The sequence below is a fragment of the Balaenoptera musculus genome, chromosome 12, assembly GCF_009873245.2.
Source record: "Balaenoptera musculus isolate JJ_BM4_2016_0621 chromosome 12, mBalMus1.pri.v3, whole genome shotgun sequence".
Lineage (NCBI taxonomy): Eukaryota > Metazoa > Chordata > Mammalia > Artiodactyla > Balaenopteridae > Balaenoptera > Balaenoptera musculus.
Genome location: NC_045796.1, coordinates 81510452 through 81537241, shown reverse-complemented (window position 1 = coordinate 81537241; position 26790 = coordinate 81510452). Strand labels below are relative to the sequence as shown.

Here is a 26790-nt window from a genome sequence, read left to right as displayed (position 1 = left end):
CCTATGACAGTTGCAGCCCCTGTGACAGTTGCTCAGTTGGTCTTGCTTAAAGGGCCCACAGTAAAAAGCACAGTTAGTGAATGTACCACAATGATTTAAAAAAAAAAAAAAAAGGAAGGCAGAGTGGGTTGGAGGAACCAATGAAAGGCAGATCATGTGACAGGAGGAATCTGACCTATTGTTTTACTCTATAGGTGTATGCACATATTTTCTCTTTTTTCTTCTTTTACTGAGTTGCAGAACTGGAGGGGGGATGAGAATTCAGGAAGCTGACTTCAGGGTGACTGACCCGGAGAGACAAGGAGAAAGTGGCTAATCCAGGTTTTTACACCTTAAGTTTGGTCAACACTGAGTGTTTGATAAATATCTGTTGAAAGATATGAACATCTGTTTCATTTGCTAATGACAAGTTAAAGTTAAATACATATATATGAACATATGTGTGCTTTTATTTGGCAATGACTTATTAGCATTACACACACACACACACACACACACACACGTGCATGTTTTTCCCTACTCAGGAATCCTGGTGTTTTCACTGACCTAACCTCACACAAGGACACATTTCTCAGAGTACAACGGTCTTGGTACAGATTCAGATCGAAGCTTTAATGAATACAGCACAACTGTATTTAGGTGTATATTAATATACTGTGATCCAACTCACTTTTCTACAAGCACTCATACACTTCACAACTGCTATCAATTTTTCCTCTGTGCAAGATTGACATCTTTTAACTGACAACTTTTCATTTGGCATTCTTGGCTCCCTTTTCAGGAGTACAGCTGGTATTAGAACTATGGCACCACTGCCACAGTTCGATCCAGACCTGTGAAAACTATATTTCTAAAGCTTCATTCACGCTGCCTCTGTTACCTGAATCTAGACACACTGGCTCTCTGCCCCAAGCAAAAAGGCAGCTGTCTAGTTAAGGACAGTTGCAGAATGCAAGGCATGTTTTATAGGCGAGCACATTTTCTTTATCATTGCTCTGTGTTGGATAAGAATATACAGAGAAGTCTGGATGGGTGGGACTCATAATCTTTCCAAATTTGGGCAATTAAAATGTGTTACTCTGGGTAATTTGGAGCAAGAAAAATCCAGATTAATGTACTGTCTGCTTTGCCAAGGTACTATATACAAAGTTCATTATCTGCTTCAGCAGAGGAGTGATAAGATGTGATTTATGGTTTAAAGAGCTTTTCTGGTTGCTGTGTGGAGATGACAAAGGGGCAGAAGTGTGAACGGTGGTGAGGGATGTAGACTCAGGGAGATCACTCAAGGGATTATTGTAAGTTTCCAGGAAAGAGGTGATGGTGGCTTAAAGTAAAGTAAAGCCCAGGCAATGGAGAGAAATGCGTGGATTTGAGATAACTTTAAAGGCAGAATTGACAGGCCTTGCCAACACACTGGACATAGGGGTCAGTGAAAGGGAGGGACAAAGTTACTAGCAATGCTCTTACTCTAAACAACTTTATTTTTGCTACTCTGACTTGTAATGTTATCACTCCATTCTATCCTTATTTGAGTTGCCTTATTTTACCATATGTTATCAGTTTCTCCCCACATGATAATTGATTAGGACTATGATATACCTTACCATGTGAATATCATGTAGGGGTAGAAGCTTGGGAAGTGGAGGAAAGGTGAGTAAAATGATTTCAAATTACCAGAGATACTACTTGGAAATCTGACCTAGAAGTTATGGATCCGGCAACATTAACTTTTGGGGGCACAGTCAATAATCAGAAAAGAAAAAGCCAACACAGAAGTCACAAAGTATATGACTATGAGATTTTAAGAACATTACAAATAAGGGGTTACTAGTTTTAAAAAATGATGGTTGATTACAAATCAGTCAGAAAGATTTTGTTTCAAGAAAGTATGGTGATAGAGCAAAATGTGCCTGTGAATTTGGCCAGTGTTTGAAATTGGTCCAAGAAAAGCGTGCTTGCGTGATGAGGGGAGAGAACATTCATCCGGCACCCGCCACACTGAAATCAAGTTCAAAGCAAAACCATGCTTGCGTAACGAACGGAGCACCCATCAAAACAAACATCAGCTTCTAAAACATGGTTTAAACTTAGGAATGTGGAGTGGGCGTAGCTGAAAGAACAGAGGCTGATTTAGATTGAAGCCGACCTGGTGATGGAGCTCAGCTCTGATTTTCACTGGCTGTATGTCTTTGGGGAGGTGAGTTAATAGTTTTCATTATCAGGTTTCTCAGCTCCCAAATGAGGTGACCACCACCCACCTCACTGGGTTGTGTGTGCGTTAGATGAAATACTGAAGGGCAGTCAGTAAAAGTGAGTTCCCTTCCCGTTTATCCTGGAAAAAGTTATACCAACGAGATAAACGGCTACAGTACACGTATGTGTGTAACACGGGACAAAAGAGTGACATACATGTGCTGTGTGCGGGGTAGGGGACGGTCAAGGAAGGCCTCTGGGAGAAAGAACACTTGCACTGAACCTTCATCAATAAGCAGGAAGCCACTGGCAGGTTCGAGGAAGGAGGGCGATGCAAGCAGAGGCAGTGGCAGGTGCAGAAGTATGGAAAGCAAGCACGAAGGAGCAGGAAACAGCAAACGGTCTTATGGGGCTGCACTACGGTGCTGCAGTAACTCCGAGTGGGACGCTGGGCACTGAATTTAATAACAAAAGCAACAGGTAATAGGGGCAGGACAGGAATAAAGACACAGACGTAGAGAATGGACTTGAGGACACGGGGAGGGGGAACGGTAAGCTGGGACAACGTGAGAGAGTGGCATGGACATATATACACTACCAGACGTAAAACAGCTAGCTAGTGGGAAGCAGCCGCATAGCACAGGGAGATCAGCTCGGTGCTCTGTCACCACCTAGAGGGGTAGGATAGGGAGGGTGGGAGGGAGACACAAGAGGGAGGGGATATGGGGATATATGTCTACGTATAGCTGATTCACTTTGTTATACAGCAGAAACTAACACACCATTGTAAAGCAATTATGCTCCAATAAAGATGTTAAAAAAAAAAACCCCAATAGGTAATAGTTATTGAGCCCGATGTGCTCGATATCAGTCTAAGTGCTTTGCCTATATTAGGGTTATAAGGATTAGTTGAGGTGGTACATGTAAAATACTTAGAACAGTGCTTAGCACATAATATGCCTTCAATAACTGTGAATTGTTGTTATTATTATTGCTCTTCCTGGACATTAGGAATTGAGGTAATTTGTTACGGATCAAGGTTATTTCTCATTTGTGAGAAATCAGAAGTTGAAAAAAGAAGTTAAGAAGCTGTTGAAGCGGGTGTTAAGTTCCCAGTGAAACATGCAGAATTGCTGAGCGAGTGGACACCCACCCAAAACTGGTGGGCGCAACCTGCCCTTGCGTGTGACCTTGAAGCACGACTTGCCTGTACGCAGAGGCAAGCACCAGGCAAGCAGATAGTTGGCACTGAGACGGTGTGGTGACAAGGCAGGGAATTTAGAGTGCTGACAAGAAAATAAAAATGTCGGACTGTGATTCTGACCCAAGAAGCAAGTAAAATGGGGAGGGCTAATGGTTTAGGAAAATGCACACTAGAATATAAACGTTCAGGGAGGGCAGGAGCTTTGGTTCTGTTTTGTTCACTGCTGTATACCTTCAATGCCTAGAGCAGTGTCTGGGAGAGTTGGCATACAAATATTTAGGGGGCTTAAAAGCAGAGAGGTGTTTCCTGCTGGAACTTCACAATTCTACTTATGAAGTTCTCTTGACAACAGATAAAACAGACAGATCTTCTCTCTACTTTTGTATATGTGTGAACTCTTCCATAAAAAGATGAGGGGTCAGTGGGTGGAAGGTCCAGATGAAATGAGAGTGGTCGAAGTGGAGCAGTTACACAGGCAGGTAGGAAGGAATTCTAGTTGTGGTTAAAGCAGTTATGGGAGATGACGAGGTCCAAGGGGTGACTGAGGAGGGAAGGAAGTCATCAGACACGTAGGAGTCTGAGAAGTTGAGGGGACATGGTGCTGGATGAGGAGTCACTCAAGATAATAGTGGGAATTAGAGTGTAGAAGATGGAGGTGCGTCAGGTGGTAAAGCCTATGATGACTGAAGCAAAGTGCTGGGAAGTGGGCACAGGAGAAAACCATGTAGGGGAAAGTAGCCTAGCCTAATGGCATTGAGAGTGGAGGGATGATTGTCTGGAAGCATCAATGTGGAGTAAGGAAGAGCCGATCCCACCAACTACTACAAGATAACAGAAAATCACCCCTTGAGACAGCAGGGAGGAGTGGGAGTGGCGTGCCCGGAAGGCCAGGTTTCTGTTGCAGCGAGGAGGTGCCTGAGGTGAGGGAAGGCTGGTGAAAAGCTGAGGATGTCCAGCCTTTATTCATTGTGGGAGGGTCTGGCAGTGGGGAGGAGCAAGGAAGTACTGAGCAGTGAGGGGCTGAGACTGAGGCGGAAATCCACGGTCGGGGGCACTGACCTATGCAAAGACGATGACTTTCTCTAGAGGAAAGCCTGGACTAGTGAGCCCCTTGACCAGGGAACTGCATTAAAAAAGATTTCCTATCTAAATGGATAAAATAAGTTTTGCTTTTAAACAGGGTAATATTTAACTGGTCTTAGCCTGCCTTATGGGTAATTCGTTCCTGATAAATCCTTATGTATTCCTAGCTCCCAAATTAATACCCATCTACAAGAAAACACCAAATTCCATTAAAATGGACTCAGTTACTTTAATATTAACATTGATTATCACATGACCCAAGGCCATTTCCCTTCCTTCTGTAATATGGTTGCTGTCTACCAGCGCTCCATACCTTATATTTAAGACTATATTTACACACAAATTACATTTGTGAAACACAACTCTTATGTAACTGAACCTTGAATGTAACCATCTGCCTCCCACCCCAAAAGAATAGTAGAGGTAAAAAACAAAACAAAAAATGAAATAAAGCAGAGGATGTGCCATGATAAGCTAGAAAATCACAAGTTCCAACAGAGTGTGACATGAAGAATGGGGCCCTTATTTTGTGGTGCCAGCTTCTCTGTGGAATGCAAAGTCCAGTCTTCATTGATGATTATAATAATGATAATAATATTAATTAACACTTACTGTATGCCAAACTCTATTCCAAGCACTTTCTATTAGCTTATTTAATCCTCACAATAACCCTATAAATTAGGTGCATTATTTCCCCTGATTTACAGGCACAGAGAGGTTAGGTTAGGCAGCAGAACTAGGATCGGCAATTAGGCACCCTGCCACCAGACCCATGTTCTGCCTTTAAGCACAAAGAAATGTCTTAGGAGACCTAAAACTGATTTTTCGTAACATGAATGAGCACATTTTGGTGCAACAGTATTTTGAAAATCCATTTAATCAAATACAAGACACATCTCATTCATACAAAAGTAAACCTTCAACTGGTGTAAAGTGTGAGGAATGGAATTTTTATGTGTGGGAATTTTTATGTGTGTGCCTAATTCCCTCCTCACTCCTACCTAAATTAGGCAGAAGAATCTATACACTTCCTGTGGTTTACCAGTATTGAGCCGCCCTTCCCCCATCACTTTGTTTTTTTGTTTTTGTTTTTAATTTTTATTGGAGTATAGGTTGATTAATAATGTTGTGTTATTTTCAGGTGTACAGCAATGTGAATCTGTTATATACATATATCCATTCTTTTTAAGATTCTTTTCCCATATAGGCCATTACAGAGCACTAAGCATGGTGCTGTGCTATACAGTAGGTCCTTATTGGTTATCTATTTTATATATAGTAGTGTGTATATGTCAATCTCAATCTTCCAATTTATCCCTCTCCCCCTTACCCCTTGTAACCATAAGTTTGTTTTCTACATCTGTGACTCTAGTTCTGTTTTGTAGATAAGTTCATTTGTACCCCACCCCTTTTTTTAAGATTCCACGTATGAGCGATATCATATCATGCTTGTCTTTCTCTGTCTGACTTACTTCACTCAGTATGACAATCTCTAGGCTGGAGGAATCAGGCTCCCTGACTTCAGACTATACTACAAAGCTACAGTAATCAAGACAGTATGGTACTGGTACAAAAACAGAAATATAGATCAATGGAACAGGACAGAAAGTCCAGAGATAAACCCACACACCTATGGTCACCTAATCTATGACAAAGGAAGCAAGAATATACAATGGAGAAAAGACAGTCTTTTCAATAAGTGGTGCTGGGAAAACTGGACAGCTACATGTAAAAGAATGAAATTAGAACACTCCCTCACACCATACACAAAAATAAACTCAAAATGGATTAAAGACCTAGATGTAAGGCTGAACATAATAAAACTCTTAGAGGAAAACATAGGCAGAACACTCTTTGACATAAATCGCAGCGATATCTTTTTTGATCCACCTCCTAGAGTAATGAAAATAAAAACAAAGAAAACAAAGGGGACCTAATTAAACTTAAAAGATTTTGCACAGCAAAGGAAACCATAAACAAAATGAAAAGACAACCCTCAAAATGGGAGAAAATATTTGCAAACGAAGCAACCGACAAGGGATTAATCTCCAAAATATACAAACAGCTTATGTAGCTCAATATCAAAAAAATAAACAACCCAATCAAAAAATGGGCAGAAGATCTAAATAGACATTTCTCCAAAGAAGACATACAGATGGCCAAGAAGCACATGAAAAGATGCTCAACATCACTAATTATTAGAAAAATGCAAATCAAAACTACAATGAGGTATCACCTCACACCAGTCAGAATAGCCATCATCAGAAAGTCTACAAACAGTGAATGCTGGAGAGGGTGTGGAGAAAAGGGAACCCTCCTACACTGTTGGTAGGTAGGAATGTAAACTGGTACAGCCACTATGGAGAACAGTATGGAGGTTCCTTAAAAAACTAAAAATAGAGCTACCATATGATCCAGCAATCCCACTCCTGGGCATATATCTGGGGAAAACCATAATTAGAAAAGACATATGCACCCAGTGTTCATTGTAGCACTATCTACAATAGCCAGGACATGGAAGCAACCTAAATGTCCATCGACAGATGAATTGATAAAGAAGATGTGGTACATATAGACAATGGAATATTACTCAGCCATAAAAAAGAATGAAATAATGTCATTTGCAGCAACATGGATGTCCCCCATCACTTTGGTGTGCATCTCTGAAATCTACCTGGCTACGTAAAACCAAATGCTCGAAAAGCAAACCAGTCAGGTTACTGACAGGTAACTGAGAATTCTGTTGTATTCTGTCAACCCGAGACATATTCTTTTTTTTTTTTTTTTAAATAAATTTATTTATTTATTTTTGGCTGCGTTGGGTCTTTGTTGCTGCGCACGGGCTTTCTCTAGTTGCGGTGACTGGGGGCTACTCTTCGTTGCAGTGCACGGGCTTCTCATTGTGGTGGCTTGTCTTTGTTGTGGAGCACGGGCTCTAGGCACGCGGGCTGCAGTAGTTGTAGCACACGGGCTCAGTAGTTGTGGCTCGCAGGCTGTAGAGTGCAGGCTCAGTAGTCGTGGTGCACGGGCTTAGTTGCTCTGCGGCACGTGGGATCTTCCCGGACCAGTGCTTGAACCCTTGTTCCCTGCATTGGCAGGTGGATTCTTAAGCACTGCACCACCAGGGAAGTCCCTGAGATGTATTAATTCTTAACACTATAGAAACATACTTTAATTTTAGCTCTCTCAATAAAGCATAACACATAACACAAAACCATTTCCTCTTATTCATGATGGAGCAGGGAACTTTCAAATTTGTGAAGGATTCAACAAAAATGATTAAGCATTTTGCAAATAGGAATTTCTCAAACATAACACAATTGTGGCAGTGTTGTGACGAGGAAGGAGGATAGGACTAAAAGCTAGAAGAACGCTGGTTAGTCCTTAATATGGCTACAGCAATCTTGGGAACTTAACCTCTCTGGCCCTCAGTTGTTTACATATAAAATGATGCCCACCTGATAGGAGTTAGTCTCTAAGTCTTTTAACCGCTGTAAAATTTTATGACTAACATTTTATCAGCTTTTCTCTTCTGAAAAATAAAACTATACACATAGGCATAGATAAGGTACAGCTGATTTCATAGAGGTTTGTTCCAGAAACAAACATAAAAGATAAGTAAAACATATGCAAACATATAGAAAGAGAGGTTTTAAGGTCTGCTGAAGATTTCCACCTTCAGGCACTAAAACTTAAAAAAAACTAATTCTGGATGGAAAGTGTTTTTTTTTTGTTTTCTGTTTTTTTTTAAACACCGACACTTTCTGAAATGTGCAAAGTAAACATATAGAACATAACTTAAATAAAAAATATAACTAAATAAAAATAAATAATATATATTATTTATTATATTATATATATAATATATATAATTATAATATAATATAATAATATAATTATATATTATTATATATTATATATAATAATATATAATATATAATAATATAATAATATATAATATATATTATTAAATAAAAACATATAAAATATAATGGTCATCGTGTTTCTCCTATTAGATGTACATGGTAATATTATTACTAAAGCTAGGACAAAGGGCACTACTGAGAGAAAATGAGGTAATACCTGGTGCCTCTTATAAAGCTGTTACATCCATCTTTGTTTTCCCCATTCCCTTCTCCTGGTACTCCTCTCTTGTCCGTCTCCTCACAGCACCCCAGACACAGAGCTTAATTTAAAATATTGTTGACTAATGCAATACCCTATAACGGTAGGTTCCTCTTCTCTAAAACCCTTATCATATTTTAAATGTATTTTTTTAACGCATTGTTTACTTTGTTTTTATTTATTTATTTATTTTTGGCTGTGTTGGGTCTTCGTTTCTGTGCGAGGGCTTTCTCCAGTTGCGGCAAGCGGGGGCCACTCCTCATCGCGGCGCGCGGGCCTCTCACTATCGCGGCCTCTCTTGTTGAGGAGCACAGGCTCCAGACGCGCAGGCTCAGCAATTGTGGCTCACGGGCCTAGCTACTCCGCGGCATGTGGGATCTTCCCAGACCAGGGCTCGAACCCGTGTGCCCTGCATTGGCAGGCAGACTCTCAACCACCGCGCCACCAGGGAAGCCCCCCTTATCATATTTTAAATAGCAAAAAAAAAAAAATGTGTTGCTGCTATTTTTACTTCACTTTTGCCCTCCAGTGGTATGTAAAGAGTAAAAATAAGAAGGAAAATGGTTATAATGAAGACAGCCACCTCAAGGCACGAGGAACAGGGCTAAGATCTATATACACTGAACCCATGAATCAAGCAGGGATTGTTTTTAAAAGGAATGAGTTAATTTTTTTCTTTTTCAATCTACTTTATTGAGGTATATTTTACATACAATAAAATGCTCCCATTTCAAGCGTACAGTTTGGTGAATTTTGACAAATGTATACATCTGTCAATCCTAGTCAAGCTGCAGAACTTTTCCATCTGCATCTTGTACCCCAAAAAGTACCCTAGTGCCTCTGCAGGCAATTCTTTCCTGCCTGTAGCTTCCAGGCAACCACTGATCTGCTTCCTGTTATTACAGATTAGTTCTGCTTGTTTAGAACTTCATACTGATGGAGTCATGCATTAATACGGTGGTTTCTTTTGTGTCTGAGATTTATCCACGTTGTTATAGGTATCAGTAATTTCTTTTTATAATATCACTGAGTATGCATGAATATACCACAATTTGTTTATCCATTCACCTGCTGATGAACTGATGGATACGTTGTTTCCAGTTTTTTACTATTATGAATTAAAGCTGCTATAAACATTGTCTGGTATTATGGTAATGTATGTTTAACTTTAAAATAGATTGACAGTTTTCCAAAGTAGTTGTACCATTTTACACTCTTACAAGCAAAATATGAGAGTTCTAGTTATTCCGTATGTTGGCCAATATTTGGTATCTTCAGCCATTTTAACTTCAGCCATTCTAGTAAGTGTGTTAAGGCTCACTGCGGTTTTAATCTGCATTTTCCTGACAACTAATGACGTTTAACATTTGAGCTAAAATTTGATTATATTTATATATGTTTCCCAATTGCAACAGAATATAGTAGTCTCTAGGGAATATCTTTATTATTTCTGTATTTACAAACTAGATTATTTTGCAGAAGAGGATTATAGAAATCTAACTCATATGCCATAGAAAAAGATCAGTTTATGGAACTAAGTCTGACTTCCAGGTAAAATGGCACTATGGTACAGTGTTTACATTGAGCACCCACAAAAATAAGCTCCCAGTTGCCAGATAGAGCTATAATGTTACCACCTCTACTGCCACCATCTGGTAATGATAAAAACAAATTTAGAAGATACCACAGGATTGTACTGTTCTTGGTCAGGAAAAGTCAAATTTCGAATTCAACTCTGTTTCTCATGCACACATCTTTGAAACTATATAATGCATGCAAACTGATTTATTCTTTAGTTTTAATTTGTTTTAAAGAAGTAGAGCAAAATATTTTAATTTCCCCAAATTCAGGGAAGATGCATTGTGAAGTAACTCCTTTTCCATTTGTTGCAAGACTTTGTTCAAATTATCTTAGTGCTCTATCAATAGCCTATCTTGACGATAACCTGTTTCCTAACTTAAGTCGTAGACTGCTGAAACTTAATCGTAGACAGCTATACAGGGAAAAAAAAATGTATGCGGTACTTTTAATCTCTTACTGCACAATTTCAAGATATTCGCTGGGTTATCCAATAATTTTCCTCCGCATACTCACAAATGTTAACCTCAGTCCTTTTCTGTGTCTCCTCTTCACGCCCAGGGAGCTAGCTACCAGATCACGTGCTAGAGGGCGAGCAGCTGTGGCAACCTGGCAGTGACACGGAGGAAGAGCCCGCGGCTCCGTCCCGCCCTCTATCCTTCAATTGCAGGTTTCTCCCCAGTTCGCTCTTCTAGGGGGTCCTCCCCTCCGCCCTCTGCCCATTGATTTCAAGATTCTCCCCCAGTTCGTTCTTCCACAGGGTCCCCGGCTCAATACTACCGAAAATCGCCGGGAGCCCAGCGCCGCCGGCGCCCAGCAGCTCCCCGCTCGGGCCCGCCGGCTGCACCTGCCGAGGCCCCCGGGGCTGTACCTGCCGAGGCCCCCGGGGCTGCACCTGCCGAGGTCCCCGGGGCTGCACCTGCAGAGGTCCCGCCCGAGCCTCCGCCCGACCCGGCCCGGCCTCACGGTCCAGCCCGCCTCCTGGGCCCCAGAGCTGCTTCTTGGGCACCCGAGAAGGCGGGGGCTGAGTGGGGTCCTGAATGGGCTCCCCGTTCTCAGTCCCCTCGCGCTTAAGCAGCTCTGGACACCCTCTACCTTGGGACCGCCTCCCGCCCGAAGCCCCTGGTTCTCGCAGCGGCTCACCGGTTTCCGCCCGCGGGGCGCGCTGCAAGAGCGGCGTGCGGTCCTCGCCCTCCTCGCCGTCGCTCGGGGCCAGGTCCGGAACCGGGGACTTCATGACGCCTCCAAGGAGCGGCGGCACCGACCACCCAGCGGAGAAGAAAACTCAGACTGAACAGCCGCAGATCCCCCCGGGCCGAGGTGGCCGGGCCGAGCTGGGCCGCTGGCACCGCCCCCGGCCTGGCACCGCCCCTCGGCCACGTCTTGCCTCGGGCCCCGCCCAGGGGCGGCTACGCAGACTCCGCCCCTGTCGCCATCTTGGGTTCCGGCTACTCGGCAGCCGGTTGGGTGGGGACGGCGGGCCTCGGGCGTCCGGGCTCGCCGCGGCGCGGTGGACGCCTGGGTAGCCGGCCCGCCGGGTCGCTGGTGTTCTGAAGGATAGCGTTCCCCTCCCTGGCCCTCCGTGTACAAGGAGCTCAGGGAGCAGGGGTGACTGGGAACCTTGAGGCGGGCGGCAGGGGCTTACATCGTGCATAATTGAGGGGAGGGCTTGGACCGAACTTGGAGTGGATGTTTTGTATTTGACGTTCAGTTATAGTAGTAAATTGCCGTGAATATTAGCAACCCTGGTACTGTCTGCCCGTGACAGCCTATTGTCTCTAGGATACCCTTTGAGGCGGAAAAACGGGCAATAGAAGCATATTGTTGAGTCCTATGTAATTGCCTACTTTGTAGGTCAAAATAACCCAGTATCAGCAGTTTCATATGGTTCACTCTATAGAATCATCTGACGTATGTCTCCACAGGTCTAAATCGAACAGGTTGTCCTGGCATTTGCTGACTCTAAGGTAGAAGCGCTAGGAAAATGCACTAGCCTGCCTTGCGGGGAGGGGGTGGGAGTGGGACATACCTCTTCTGACCACAGGCAGTTCTCTGTGGGTAATAAAGAACTGGAGATGAAGGGGAAAATGAGATACGGTAGGTGCCCTTGGGGAGTTCATTGCAGCAGGGAAGAAACCCACAAGCCAGCAGTTAAATCAGCCAGGTCAGAGGCGTGGTGAGGTCCACGTGGGAACAAATGAGAGGGTCAACCTTGTCCGGAGGGGAGGGTGGCAGCGACTGCTGGAGGCGTCCGTAACCTCCAGATCGGTAAATGCTAGCAAGGTCATCACGTTGCAAGGAGGACAAATCAAGCCTTGTTTCTGAGTTACTGAAATGATCGTGTATGAGATTTAAACTGTCCGAGGAGGATTCTGGCCCTTCAGGAATCTTGTAGAGCAACGCCCCTTAAACTTGAACGTAGGAAATCACCAGGCAGTTCCTTTTAAAATTCAGGTTCAGATTTATCAGGTGTGGTATGACAGTTAATTAAAAAATTTTTAAAAATCATTGTTTGGTTTTTATTTTTTAATTTGTTAATATGATATTATAAATTACATTGATTTCTAAAAAATTGAGGTTTAATTGATTTACAATATATTAGTTTCAGGTATACAACATAGTGATTCAAAATTTTTATAGATTATACTCCATTTAAAGTTATTATAAAATATTGGTTATATTTCCTGTGCTGTACAATGTATCCTTGTAGCTTATTTATATTATACATAGTAGTTTGTATCTCTTAACTCCCTACCTCTATCTTGTCCCTCTGCCCTTCCCTCTCCCCACTGGTAACCACTAGTTTGTTCTCTATATCTGTGAGTCTACTTCTGTTTTGTTATATTCATTTGTTTGCTTTATTCTTTAGATTCCACATATAAGTGATAATGGTATTCGGTGACAGTTAATTTTATGTATCTACTTGGAGGGTGCTTTTGGATGAGGTTAACATTTAAATTGTTGAAGCAGATTGCCCTCTGTAATGTGAGTAGACCTTATTCCATTAATCTAAGGCCTGAATAGAAGACCTACCCTCTGAGCAAGGGGGGGATTCTCTAGCAGACTGCCTTCAGACTTCATTTGCACCATGGGTCTCTAGGCTGCCAGGCTACACTGCAGATTTAGACTGGCCAGCCTTCATAATTGCACGAGCCATTTCCTTATAGTTCTTTTTAGCCATTTCCTTATAATTCTTATTCTGTGCCTGCACGCACACACACACACTATTGGTTCTGTTTCTCTGGTGGGCCCTGACTAGTATATCTGGGATGGGCCTGAGATTCTGTATTGTTAGGAAGCTCACAGGTGACCACATTTTGAATAGCAAGGTTATAAAAGACTTGAACCAGGGAATAAAGATTCCAACAGACTTGAAATATTTCAAACCACAGGAGGTCCTGTTAAAAAAAAAAAAAACCTACACTTTTTATTTTAGACGTTTTAAGTTTACAGAAAAATTGTAGAGATAGTCCAGAGAGTTTTTCATACCCTTTGCCTTGTTTGACTTGTTGCTAAGGTCTTACATTAGTATGATACATGATCACAACTAATTAGCCAATATTGATAGATTTTTTTTTTAATACATTTATTTATTTATCTTTGACTGCATTGGGTCTTCATTGCTGCACGCGGGCTTTCTCTAATTGCTGCGAGCTGGGGTACTCTTTTTTGTGGTGCGTGGGCTTCTCATTGCGGTGGCTTCTCTTGTTGCAGAGCACGAGCTCTAGGCGTGGGCTTCAGTAGTTGTGGCATGCGGGCTCAGTAGTTGTGGCACATGGGCCCAGTTGCTCTGCGACATGTGGGATCTTCCCAGTCCAGGGCTCGAACCCGTGTCCCCTGCACTGGCAGGTGGATTCCTAACCACTGTGCCACCAGGGAAGTCCCTGATAGATTATTGGTTTTTTTGTTTTTTGTTTTTTTATAAATTTATTTATTTATTTTTGGCTGCATTGGGTCTTTGTTGCTGCGTGCGGGCTTTCTCTAGTTGCACTGAGCGGGGGCTACTCTTCGTTGCAGTGTACGGGCTTCTCATTGTGGTGGCTTCTCTTGTTGTGGAGCACGGGCTCTAGGCACGCGGGCTTCAGTAGTTGTGGCACATGGGCTCAGTAGTTGTGGCACACGGGCTTAGTTGCTCCGCGGCATGTGGGATCTTCCTGGACCAGGGCTCGAACCCGTGACCCCTGCATTAGCAGGTGGATTCTTAACCACTGCGCGACCGGGGAAGCCCTGATAGGTTATTGTTAATGGAAGTTCATACTTTATATTCAGATTTATTTAGTTTTTACCTAATGTTCTTTTTCTGTCCCAGGATTCCATCCAGGATGCCACATTATATTGTATTTAGGCATTGTGTCTCATTGGGCTCCTGTAGACTGACAGTTTCTCAGACCTTCCTTGTTTTTGCTGATCTTGAAAGTTTTGTAGAGTACTGGTAGGTTTTGTAGAAAGGCTCCCAATTTGAATTTGTTCGATGTTTTTATTATAATTACACTGGGGTTATGGGGTTAAAGACCACAGAGGTAAAGTGCCATCCTCATCACATAGTTTCAAGGGAATATGCTGTCAACATAACTTATCATTGATGGTTATCACTGGTGGTGTTAAACTTCATCACATGCCTAAGATGGTGTTTGTCAGGGTTTTCCTCAAGTTCCTCTTTTTTTCCCCCTCCCGTTCCATTTTTTTCTCTCAGTATGTGCAGCCTATACTTGAGGGGTAGGGACTTTATGCTTCACCTGTTTGAGGGGCAGAATTCTTTTGTATGGGAAAAGTGTCTGTTTCCCACCATTTGTTTATTTTATATATTTTTAAAAATTAGGGACTCTAATTTTATTTATTTATTTATTTTTACATTTTTATTTAGTACTGGAGTATAGTTGATTAACAATATTGGGTTAGTTTCAGGTGTACAGCAAAGTGATTCAGTTATACATATACATGTATCTATTCTTTTTTTTTTTTTTTTATTAATTTTTTTTTTTTTTTTTAAAGATTTATTGATTGATTGATTGATTGATTGCTATGTTGGGTCTTCGTTTCTGTGCGAGGGCTTTCTCTAGTTGCGGCAAGCGGGGGCCACTCTTCATCGCGGTGCGCGGCCCTCTCACTATCGCGGCCTCTCTTGTTGCGGAGCACAGGCTCCAGACGCGCAGGCTCAGCAATTGTGGCTCACGGGCCCGGGTGCTCCGCGGCATGTGGGATCTTCCCAGACCAGGGCTCGAACCCGTGTCCCCTGCATTAGCAGGCAGACTCTCAACCACTGCGCCACCAGGGAAGCCCCATGTATCTATTCTTTTTCAAATTCTTTTCCCATTTAGGTTATTACAGAGGATTGAGCGGAGTTCCCTGTGCTATATAGTAGGTCCTCGTTGGTTATCGGGTTTTTTTGGCTACGATGCGTGGCTTGCAGGATCTTAGTTCCCCGACCAGGGATTGAACCTGGGTGACGGCAGTGAAAGCACAGAGTCCTAATCACCGGACCTCCAGGGAACTCCCATGGTTATCTGTTTTTGAATATAGCAGTGTGTACATGTCATTCCTGAACTCCCAATCTCTCCCTCTCTCCCACCCCCATTTGTTTATTTATTTAATCATTTATTTGTATTAGTATGGACACATGGTTATTTATTTTATACTTTGGGTTATAATCCAACACTTTGTTATTTATTTTATTGCTCAAATTGTTCCAGCTTTGGTAATTGGGAGCTCTTTCAGTTGGCTCCTGTGCCGCTTTTGTATGCCCCTGCTGGTTTTTTTTTTTTTTTTTTTATTAATTTATTTTATTTATTTATTTTGGCTGCGTTGGGTCTTCGTCGCTGCACGTGGGCTTTCTCTAGTTGTGGCCAGCGGGGGCTACTCTTCATTGCAGTGCGCGGGCTTCTCATTGCGGTGGCTTCTCTTGCTGCAGAGCACGGGCTCTAGGCGCGTGGGCTTCAGTAGTTGCAGCATGTGGGCTCAGTAGTTGTGGCTCATGGGCTCTAGAACACAGGCTCAGTAGTTGTGGTGCACGAGCTTAGTTGCTCCGCGGCATGTGGGATCTTCCCGGACCAGGGATCGAACCCGTGTTCCCTGCACTGGTAGGCGGATTCTCAACCACTGCGCCACCAGGGAAGACCCCTGCTGTGTTTTTTGAGCACTACCTTACTTTCTGGTGCTACAAGCTGTCCCAGCTCATCCTGTATAGTCTCTGCTCCTGCCATTTCTCCAAGGTGGATGATATTAGAAGCCAAGATGGGTGCTGTGTGTACTTCTTGCTACTATGTTGTCATTGATTCCAGGCCCAGAGGAGGTACTTTTGTTTTGTTTTTGTTTTCTTTTATAATCTTCTCAAGAAGGTTTTTTTAAAAAGTGTAAGATAACACCTTTTTCTTCCTTATATCTGGCATTTAATTCCTGCTCACTACCATAGAAGATTGTCGTTGATGTTATTTATTTTTTGGTTAGTAATTCCTTTCTTTAACAACACTCTAAACCAGTGCTGTTCAGTAGAAATATAATGCAAGACATATATGTAATTTAACATTTTCTAGGAGCCTCATTAAAAACTTAAGAAACAAAAAAACAAACAAAGGTGAAATTAACTCTATAATATACATTCTTTAACCCAATATACTAAAAATTTTACCAATTCAACATCTAATCAATATAAAACACTTAATAAGATATGTTACATTATTTTTTTCAGTGCTAATTCTTCGAAACCTTGTGTGTATTTTATACTTACAGCACATCTTCATTAAGACCAGTCACATTTCAAGTGTTTAATGACCACATGTGGCTTGGGCTACCATTTTGGACAGCACAGTTGTAGACCATGTGAGGACTTATTTTTTTTCCCCCAAATCTTGTGTTTGCATGGGAAAAGAGTGTCTTCTGAGCAGTGCCTAGTTCAAAAGAATCTAGCTGTTTTTTTCCTCTATAAAATGAAGATAATAATAGAAACAACTATTATTGTTAAACAACTCATAGGGTTATTATGAGGAATAAATAAGATAATGTATGCAAATCATGGTACATGATGGGTAGTCTCAATATATGTTAGCTATTATCATTTTTATTAAGTTTGTTTTGGAAAATGAGCTTACCCATCTTAAGAACTCCTTTATTTATTTATTTATTTTGAAATACAGTTCATTTACAATGTTGTGCTAGTTTCTGGTGTACAGCAAAGTGATTCAGTTATATACACACACACACATATTCTTTTTCATATTCTTTTCCATTACGGTTTATTACAGGATATTGAATATAGTTCCCTTGTTGTTTATCTGTTTTATATATAGAAGTTTGTATCTGCTAATCCCAGACTCCCAATTTATCCCTCCCCCACCCCCTTTCCCCTTTGGCAATGATACATTTGTTTTCTATATCTGTGAGTCTGTTTCTGTTTTGTAACTAACTTCACTTGTGTCATATTTTAGACTTCACATATAAGTGATATCATATAATGTTTATCTTTCTCTTTCTGACTTACTTCACCTAGTATGATAATCTCTAGGTCCATCGATGTTGCTGCAAATGGCATTATTTCATTTTTTTTTATGGCTGAGTAGTAGTCAATTGTATTTATATACCACATATTCTTTATCCATTCATTTGTCAATGGACATTTAGGTTGCTTCCATGTCTTGGCTATTGTAAACAGTGCTGCAATGCATGTATCTTTTCAAATTATAGTTTTCCCTGGACATATGCCCAGTAGTGGGATTGCTGGATCATATGGTAGCTCTATTTTTAGTTTTTTAAGGAATCTCCATACTGTTCTCCATAGTGGCTGTACCAGTTTACATTCCCACCAACAGTGTAGAGGAACTCCCTTTTGATTTTCCTTATACCTCTTTTAAAACACGTATCACATTCTATCTGGAATTACATGGTTAGTAGTTGGCTGTGCAGCTGTTTTAATTCCTTTTTGTGACTGTAGGTGTCCTAGGAGCTGGTACCAAGTCTCGTTTATCTCTGTGAGCTGAGAAGTTCCTAACCATGTTTCTTTCACTGTGCTTATCATGTTTCACAGTGCCTTATCATGTTGGCCATGGTGAAACTACCAAGGTGAGAATTTCAAGTAGGTAGGAATATATAGGGATTAAAAAACTCAATGGAGAGACAAATATTTGAATCACTAAATTTAGAAATAAAGTCGGTAAAGGAATTTTTGGATGAACAGTGTGGCCCTATAAAATCATCCTTTCTTTATCCCAGATTTTCCTCTAAAGTAAATAATTATAATCACAAATGATAATGATTATTGAGATATAATGGTTATTGAGATATTTTTTTCAATGTTTTGATTTATTTTTTTTTCGCCAAACTTGACAGTTGATCATCAGAGAGTTGATTTCTTCGGATTAATTTCAGAATTCTTTGTCATTTTATGGTTTTGAATCTCTAGGATTTAGCAACTATTTTCTTTAAATTGTGTCATATTATTTTGTATGAAGAAACATTTCACCATTTGGAGACCTTTTCCTCATAGAATTCCGTGAGTTAAATTCCACGGATCATTTTTTTCCTCAGATTATCTTTGTAACTTATATAGAATATTAGTCAAAATATTTGCTCAGAAAATAGAGTTTTGCAAAGGAGAAACACTAAAACTTTAAGTACCACAGATCAGCCTAACTTAAAACAATGATCTAATGTAATTATTTAAGAAAAAGTGTAAAAATATTTTAAAAGGATAGGATTGGTAGGAAAATTTCTATTAAGTCTAAGGTTTCTCTCTAATATATTTTCCTTATAATACAGGCATCACAATTCCTGATTTCAAACTTTATTACAAAGCTATAGTAATTGAAACAGTACTGGCATAAAAATGGATACATAGACCAATGGAACAGAATTGAGAGCCCAGAAACACCCACACTTATAAGGTCAACTAATATTTGACAAGGGTGCCAATAATATTCACTGGGTCAAGGATAGCGTCTTCAATAACTGGTGTTGGGAAAACTGGACGACTACATGCAGAAGTGTGATATCGGACCTCTATCTTATATCATTTACAAAAATCAACTCAAAATGCATTAAAGACTTAAATGTGAGACCTGAAATTGTAAAACCCCTTAGAAGAAAACATAGGAAAAAAGCTCCTTGACGTTGGTCATGGCAATGATTTTTTGGATATGACACTCAAAGCACAAGCAACAAAATAAAAAATAAGTGGAGCTACATCAAACTAAAAAGCTTCTGCATAGCAAAAGAAACAATCAGCAGAATAAAAAGAATGGGAGAAAATATTTGCAAACCATCTGTCTGATAAGGGGTTAATATCCTAAAATACATAAAGGAACGCATACAATTCAACAGCATAAGAACCAAACGGTCTGATTAAAAAATGGGTGAAGGACTTGAATACACTTCTTTTCCAAAGAAGACATATGAACGGCCAAACAGGTACATGAAAAGATGCTCATCATCACTAATCATCAGGGAAATGCAAATCAAAACCACGAGATATCACCTCACACCTGTTAGAATGGCTATTACCAAAAAGACAAAAGCTAACAAATGTTGGTGAAGCTTTGGAGAAAATGGGACCCTTGTGCACTGTTGGTGGGAACGTAAATTGGTGCAGCCACTATGGAAAACAGTACGGAGGTTCCTCAAGAAATTAAAAATAGAGCTACCATACGATCCAGCAGTTCCACTTCTGGATATGCATCTGAAGGAAGTGGGGTCAGGATCTCAAAGAAATACCTGCACTCCCATGTTCACTGCAGCATTATTCACAATAGCCAAGATATGGAAACAACCTAAGTGTCCATTAACAAATGAATGGATAAAGAAAATATGACGGAATATTATTCACCTATATAAAAAAGGAAATTTTGCCTTTTGTGACAACGTAGATGGACCTTGAGGACATTATGCTAAGTAAAATAAGTGAGACAGAGAAAGACAAATATTGTATGTTCTCACTTATATGTGAAATCTAAAAAAGCTGAACTCGGAAATAGAGAGTAGAATGCTTGTTGCCAAGGGCTGGGGGTGGGGTGAGGAAAATGGGAGCGATGTCAGTCAAAGGGTACAAACTCCCAGTTACAAGATCAATAAGTTCAAGGGATCTAATGTATAGCACGGTGACTATAATTAACAATACTGTATTATGTATTTGAAAGTTAAGAGAGTAAATCTTAAATATCATCACTACACTCATGCACACAGAGAGACAATTATATGAGGGGACGGAGGTGTTAACTAACCTTACTGTGGTATCATTTTGTAATATATACATGTGTTAAATCATCACATTGTACACCTTAAAAGCTTACATAAGTTATAGGTCAATATCTCAACAAAGCTGGAAAAAATATTTCTCCATTCCCTGGTAAAGTATCATCTACACGTACCTTAGTGCTATCTCTGAATAATATAGGTCTGATACTGTTACCCCTTTAAAAAACCCTTCAGTGGTAACTTATTGCCTGGGTCTTCACGGTTTTGATTGTGTACTCTATCAGTAAAAATTCTGAATATGGACCCAACTTGTGTCTTTTTCTATATAAATTACACACACACACAGACACACACACACATACACACATTATACTCAACAAACACTCAAAATTAAAAAGGATGAGAAAATATAAATACAAATAGATGTTCTGGTGTTTCCCTGAATTGGTTTGCATATGCTCCGGAGTGAGTGCACCCCACTTTGGAGACTACTTGTCTAGAAGATAAAATCCAGATTCTTTGGTGGAGAACACGAGATCCTTACAGACTGGCATCAGTTTCCAGCTATCTTCCGCACTTCCTGCACCCGCTTGGTGCTTTACACATTGGACTGCACACCACGTTTTCCTTGTTTGCTTCTTTTGTGCATGGTGAGTTCTTATTTGTCCTTAGACTAAAATGTTACCTTTCTTTAAAGATCTCTTGACAATCTCCCTTTTTCTTGCTTTCGTGTGTATCGTCCATACCTTTATTATAGCACATCGTGTTATCTAAGACGGTTTATAGTGTGTGAGTCATTCCTTGAGAAGAGGAACCTTGACTTACTTATCTCCCATTCCAGCTCTAAGCAGACAGAACAGCTTAAGAAATATTTATGGAGCTTCGTATTATGTGTGAGGGCCTGTCCTGGGTGCTATGAGAGTGTATGAGATGAATAAACATGATTTCTGCCTCCAAGGAGTTTATAAGTAAAATGTACCTTGAAGGAAATATTTCTTAATTACTGTCTAAGGGAAGTATAAATATTTCTCTAACAATTATGAAAGTTAGAGGACATATTTTTAATTTATATTTTCTAGAGAGCCAGTGGTATATGATTAATGTATTCAAGAGGATGAGTGATAATATTTTTAGAAAGGAATTTCAAAAACGAACAGTCTGGGCATACTTTACCATATCCTGTTTCCTTCAGGCAGCTGTACTGACAGATGTCCTCAGATAGTGATCAAAATATAAACAAAATAAGGCAGGTAAATGTGAACAGTTTTTTGTCATGTTTATGTGAAAGTGTGCACTCAATTATTTTTATAGCAGAGTTTAAATTTCCTCAGTGCTTTTCAACCTAACAATTGAGTAATTATTGTAATATACCCACAGACACGTGGGAATTATAACCATTTTAACTAATGCATGGCAATTGAATGAAGTGATTTGTCCAAGATCAGTGAGAGCCACTATTACAATTCAGATGTATTGCCTTTTCTAGAATTCAGATCCGAGGATGGTGCTTCTTCATAATTTTCTTGATTTTCTACATCTCCTATGTTACCCTTGCATCTTAAAACTTTTGAGTACAATTTTGCTTAGTCTTGGAAGTCATTTCAATGATAGGTATATAATATGTAAAGTTAGTTGTTGATTATAAATTATATGGCATTTTCTTTGTCAGTTTCCTTTCATTGATTTGCTATAGGGAAGCTGAAAAAGCAGTCACTTAAAAAAGAGATATAAGTAATTTTGCCTCTGTGAAAAGCCTGGAAAAGACCGATATGTAAAATTTAAATACACTGAAAAATTTAGAAGATATGTTGTAGCTTTATCTCTTCAACTTCAGGGAATTTAAACTACATCAATTTTTGCAAATGTTGTGAATTATCAGTGAAGCAGATACTGAATCAACTGGGAAAATCACACAAGAAGAAGAAGAAACAGGATGACCTTCAGAAATAAGCTAAAACTGCATGCAAAGCAACTCAAAATTGAATGACTCAGGCAGATTAGAAGATTAAGGTTCAAATCTGTCCTTCTAACTAGTATGTGAAGCCACAGTGCTGTTGAGTCAGCCTTCCTGATAATCCCTTTTGGTCAGAATTCTCTCCACATATGCATTCCTATTTTCTGACTAATGAAGGATATACTGGCTTAGAAACTAATTGTTGTTGTTTTATAACAGAAAAAATAATCTGAGATACTGGGATCTGGATATTAGAAGGTGTTACAACATCACTATAACCTGCTAATTAACACAGCAGCAACTTATTTTTCTGATGGTTGTATTCCTAAAAGTTTTATATAAATTCAACCATATTTAAGATGACACATGAGAGTTTGCTGCTTTTTAGAGAAGCTATGATCAATCCTTTTGTAGAGGGATAGCTGAATTTTCATTTTTTAGGTTTTTTTTTTTTTTTTTTGGCTGTGTTGGGTCTTTGTTGCTGTGCGTGGGCTTTCTCTAGTTGCAGCAAGTGGGGGCTACTCTTCATTGAGGTGCGTGGGCTTCTCATTGCGGTGGCTTCTCTTGTTGCGGAGCACGGGCTGTAGGTGTGCGGGCTTCAGTAGTTGCGGCTTGTGGACTCAGTAGTTGTGACTCGCGGGCTTAGTTGCTCTGTGGCATGTGGGATCTTCCCAGACCAGGGCTTGAACCAGTGTCCCCTGCATTGGCAGGTGAATTCTTAACCACTGCGCCACCAGGGAAGTCCCAGGTATTCTTTTTTTTTTTTAATTTATTTTTATTTATTTATGACAGTGTTGGGTCTTCGTTTCTGTGCGAGGGCTTTCTCTAGTTGTGGCAAGCGGGGGCCACTCTTCATCGCGGTGCGCGGGCCTCTCACTATCGCGGCCTCTCTTGTTGTGGAGCACAGACTCCAGACGCACAGGCTCAGTAGTTGTGGCTCACGGGCCTAGTTGCTCCGCGGCATGTGGGATCTTCCCAGACCAGGGCTCGAACCCGTCTCCCCTGCATTGGCAGGCAGACTCTCAACCACTGCGCCACCAGGGAAGCCCCCAGGTATTCTTTTTAATAGGACACATTTATAGTTGTTTTCTGTACCAGTAATTTAAGTAAAAAGAAAAATGCAGTTATGTTGAGCTTATCTTTCTAATTGAGTTCCTCAGGAATAAAAATCGCAATCTTACAACTCACTAGTTAGAATGCTAATAAACCACAATATTAAAATTTAATCCTTTCTGTGTTTAAAAAATTCCATCAGAACTGGTTACATCAGTTGGTGAGGTGATACCAATCTCCATCAATAGACCCCTTTTGGTTTGTCTACAAACAAGCAAGCACCAAAGGACAAAAATCCAAACAACAACAGCTAAAGCAAAACCGAAACTCAGAGTTTTAGTGATTGATTAATCCCTCCAACTCCAAGTAAAAACCAACATCAAGATACATAATTAATAATGCTATGTAGTGGCACCCTTACATATAAATGAAAGCAGTCAAAGTAGGTCACAGTTTTAACTTACAAGATGTGGCTATAAAGTAACGAGATTGTATGAAGGAGTGAAGAAATGGCTCTTAATAGAGTTTTACAAAGAAAGTTCCAAAAGTATTTTGAGGGATAGAGAATTGGAGAAAAGGTATTTAATCTGTTAAAACTTCTGTTCTCTTTTACATTAATTTGTGTTTATTTGAAAAAAAAAAAACCCCAATTGTCTATTGTTTTATTGTCACACTATTGTCTCTCAGGTAGCCAAGCTGACAGCTAAGCCACTGTGATGTCAGCAGAGGTGGACCCCATACAACGCTTTCTGTGGAGAAGAGCATCAGTGAGTTGATAGGAAGACACGGTCTTTTATTGGGATTACAAGGTGGAGCTGTAGGGAGGACTTATCTGAGGGAGAAGAGATGATCAGATTAAGGTCAAAAACTAAGGTTATTAACCTCCTAAAAGAACTCTGCGCCAACAGTGCTTGTGTGCTGCAACTCATGTGGTAAAAACCCCCCCATTACCACTTGGATCCAATGTAATAGGACACACGGGACTCAGTACCTGTTACGTGTCAGGCACCATGGTAAGCACTTATGCATATTATTTAATTCTGAAAGCATCTATAGGTCTAGGTATCATTATTCTCACTTCACAACTAAGGAAACCTGAACTCAGAGAGAGTGACATTGCTTAAGCACAAAGATTAGAATGTGTCTGTTGCCTGTCTGGGCCTGACCCGGCTCAGCTTTCAAGATCAAGGGTGTTCAGGGTGGTATGGTTGTAGAGAGAATGTATGTCTGTCTTACTCCAAATCCCATGTTCTTTCCATGCTGCTTTCCAGTAGATCACCTATGTAATTCTTCATTCACAGGGTGCTAAAATTTTCTTGGCTTGGGTGTTGGTCCATTATCTGAACCCACCATCAGTGGGAAGGGTCTGAGGATGAGGGGTAATTGGTGTGCTAGAGAGTGCATAGGGTTAGCACTAAGGAGGCCAGATTCCATCAAGTCCAAGGGGCTGGCAATGGGAACGCCAAGAGGGTTAGACGGCAGGTAGACACGGGATGCCAAAAAACAAGGATAAAAGAGTTTTTGATGACACTTTGTCTTAAAACACACCAAATGGCCTGGGAAGGACAATTTTGAAAACAAAACTCAGTCTACACTTGGCTGGCTGCGGACCTCATTACTTCTGAGAGCTTTCATTGTGTTTCAGTCATCGTTTTCCTTATTGGCATTTTCTGATTACTTAGGCATAGGAATGAGTAAATAAAATGCTTTGATGCAGGTTTAAAGAAATGAACGCTATCCTACCTTTGTAAAGCTTGGAAGAGACTTTCAAGGATAGCTTCAGTTGTGTCTGAGTCACTGTTGGCTTTTTTCTGATTACTTAGGCAAGGGAATGTATAAATTGAATGCTATGATGCAGGTTTAAGGAAATTACTCTACTTTTGGATTAGACTGCCAATACATTAAGCTTGAAAATGAATTCCAGTTACTGCCTAGCTAAGACTCAGTCGTCCCCATACAGTCCCCCTTCATGGCTGTGCAGCAGGTGGTCCTAAACTGAAAACCCAGCCTACGTTCTAATCTACTTTGTTATGCCCTTTGGTCATGAGGGAAACAGATCAGCACAATCCTTAAAAAACATTTCAAAGTACATGCCTTAGAATAAACGTTTCCTTATGAAAAATTTCAAACATGCATGAAAGTAGAGAGAATAGAATAATAAACTACTATTGACAATTAACTTGATTCTGATGATTATCAGTATTTTGCCATGTTTGTTTCATACATCTCCCATTCAACTAACTTGTGTCTCCCTGGTCCCCCCTTACTCCATAGCCATCACCAGACTATTTTAAACCAATTACCAGACATCATTTCATACATTTCAGGTAAAAGGTTAAAAAAATGATGATGTTGGGACTTCCCTGGTGGTGCAGTGGTTAAGAATCTGCCTGCCAATGCACAGGACACGAGTTTGAGCCCTTGTCCGGGAAGATCCCACGTGCCGCGGAGCAACAAAGCCCGTGCGCCACAACTACTGAGCCTGCATGCCACAACTACTGAAGCCCACGTGCTTAGAGCCCGTGATCCACAACAAGAGAAGCCACTGCAATGAGAAGCCTGCACACCGCAACGAAGACCCAATGCGGTCAAAAAAAATAAATAATACTGATGTATTACTATTAACTAAAGTTCATAGTTTACATTAGGGTTCACTGTTAGTACTGTACAGTTCCGTGGGTTTTGCCAAATTATAATGTCATATATCCACCATTATAGTATCATACAGAATAACATCTCTGCCCTAAAAATCCCTTGCGCTCCACGCATCTCTTCATCCTTGCTGTTCCCCAACTCTTGGCAACAAATGATCTTTTTATTGTTTCTATAGTTTTTCCTTTTCCAGAATGCCATGTAGTTGGAATCACAGAGTATGTAGCCTTTTCATGATGGCTTCTTTCACTTAGCAGTAAGCATTTAAGGTACCTTCATATCTTTCCATGACTTTTTTTTTCTTTTCATGACTTGGTAATGCATTTCTTTTCATTGGTGAATACCATTCCAATGTATGGCTTTGTTTATCCATTTACATATTGAGGGGCATCTTGGTTGCTTCCAAGTTTTGGCAATTATGCATAAAGCTGCTGTAATACCCGCGTGCAGGTTTTTGTGTGGACTTAAGTTTTCAACTCATTTGGGTAAATGCCTCAGAGCATGATTGTTGGATCATAGGGTAAGAGTATATTTAGTTTTGTAAGAAATCGCTGAACAACAGAAGATACTCTGAGGTGACTGCACCGTTCTGCATTCTCACCACCACTGAATGAGAGTTCCAGTTGCTCTATATCCTTCCCAGCATTCGCTGGTGTCAGTGTTCTGGAGTTTAGTCATTCTAATAGGTGTGTAATGGTATCTCATTGTTGTTTGTTTGTTTATTATTTATTTATTTATTACTGGAGTATAGTTGATTTACAATACTGTG

General features: G+C 40.5%; 1 protein-coding gene across 3 annotated transcripts in view; it reads right to left on the bottom strand.

The window, feature by feature from the left end:
- SLC17A5 (solute carrier family 17 member 5) overlaps positions 1-11539 on the bottom strand; it is a 48921-nt gene extending 37382 nt beyond the window's left edge. For 2 of the 3 annotated variants that reach the window (XM_036872189.1, XM_036872187.1), the window contains exon 1: positions 11327-11533. In XM_036872189.1, the coding sequence (XP_036728084.1) occupies positions 11327-11420 (94 nt within the window). In that variant the 5' untranslated portion in view covers positions 11421-11533. Of the gene's footprint in view, positions 1-11326 lie in introns of all 3 variants that reach the window. The other variant, XM_036872188.1, reaches the window with a different exon arrangement.
- Between the last annotated feature and the right edge of the window lie 15251 nt (positions 11540-26790).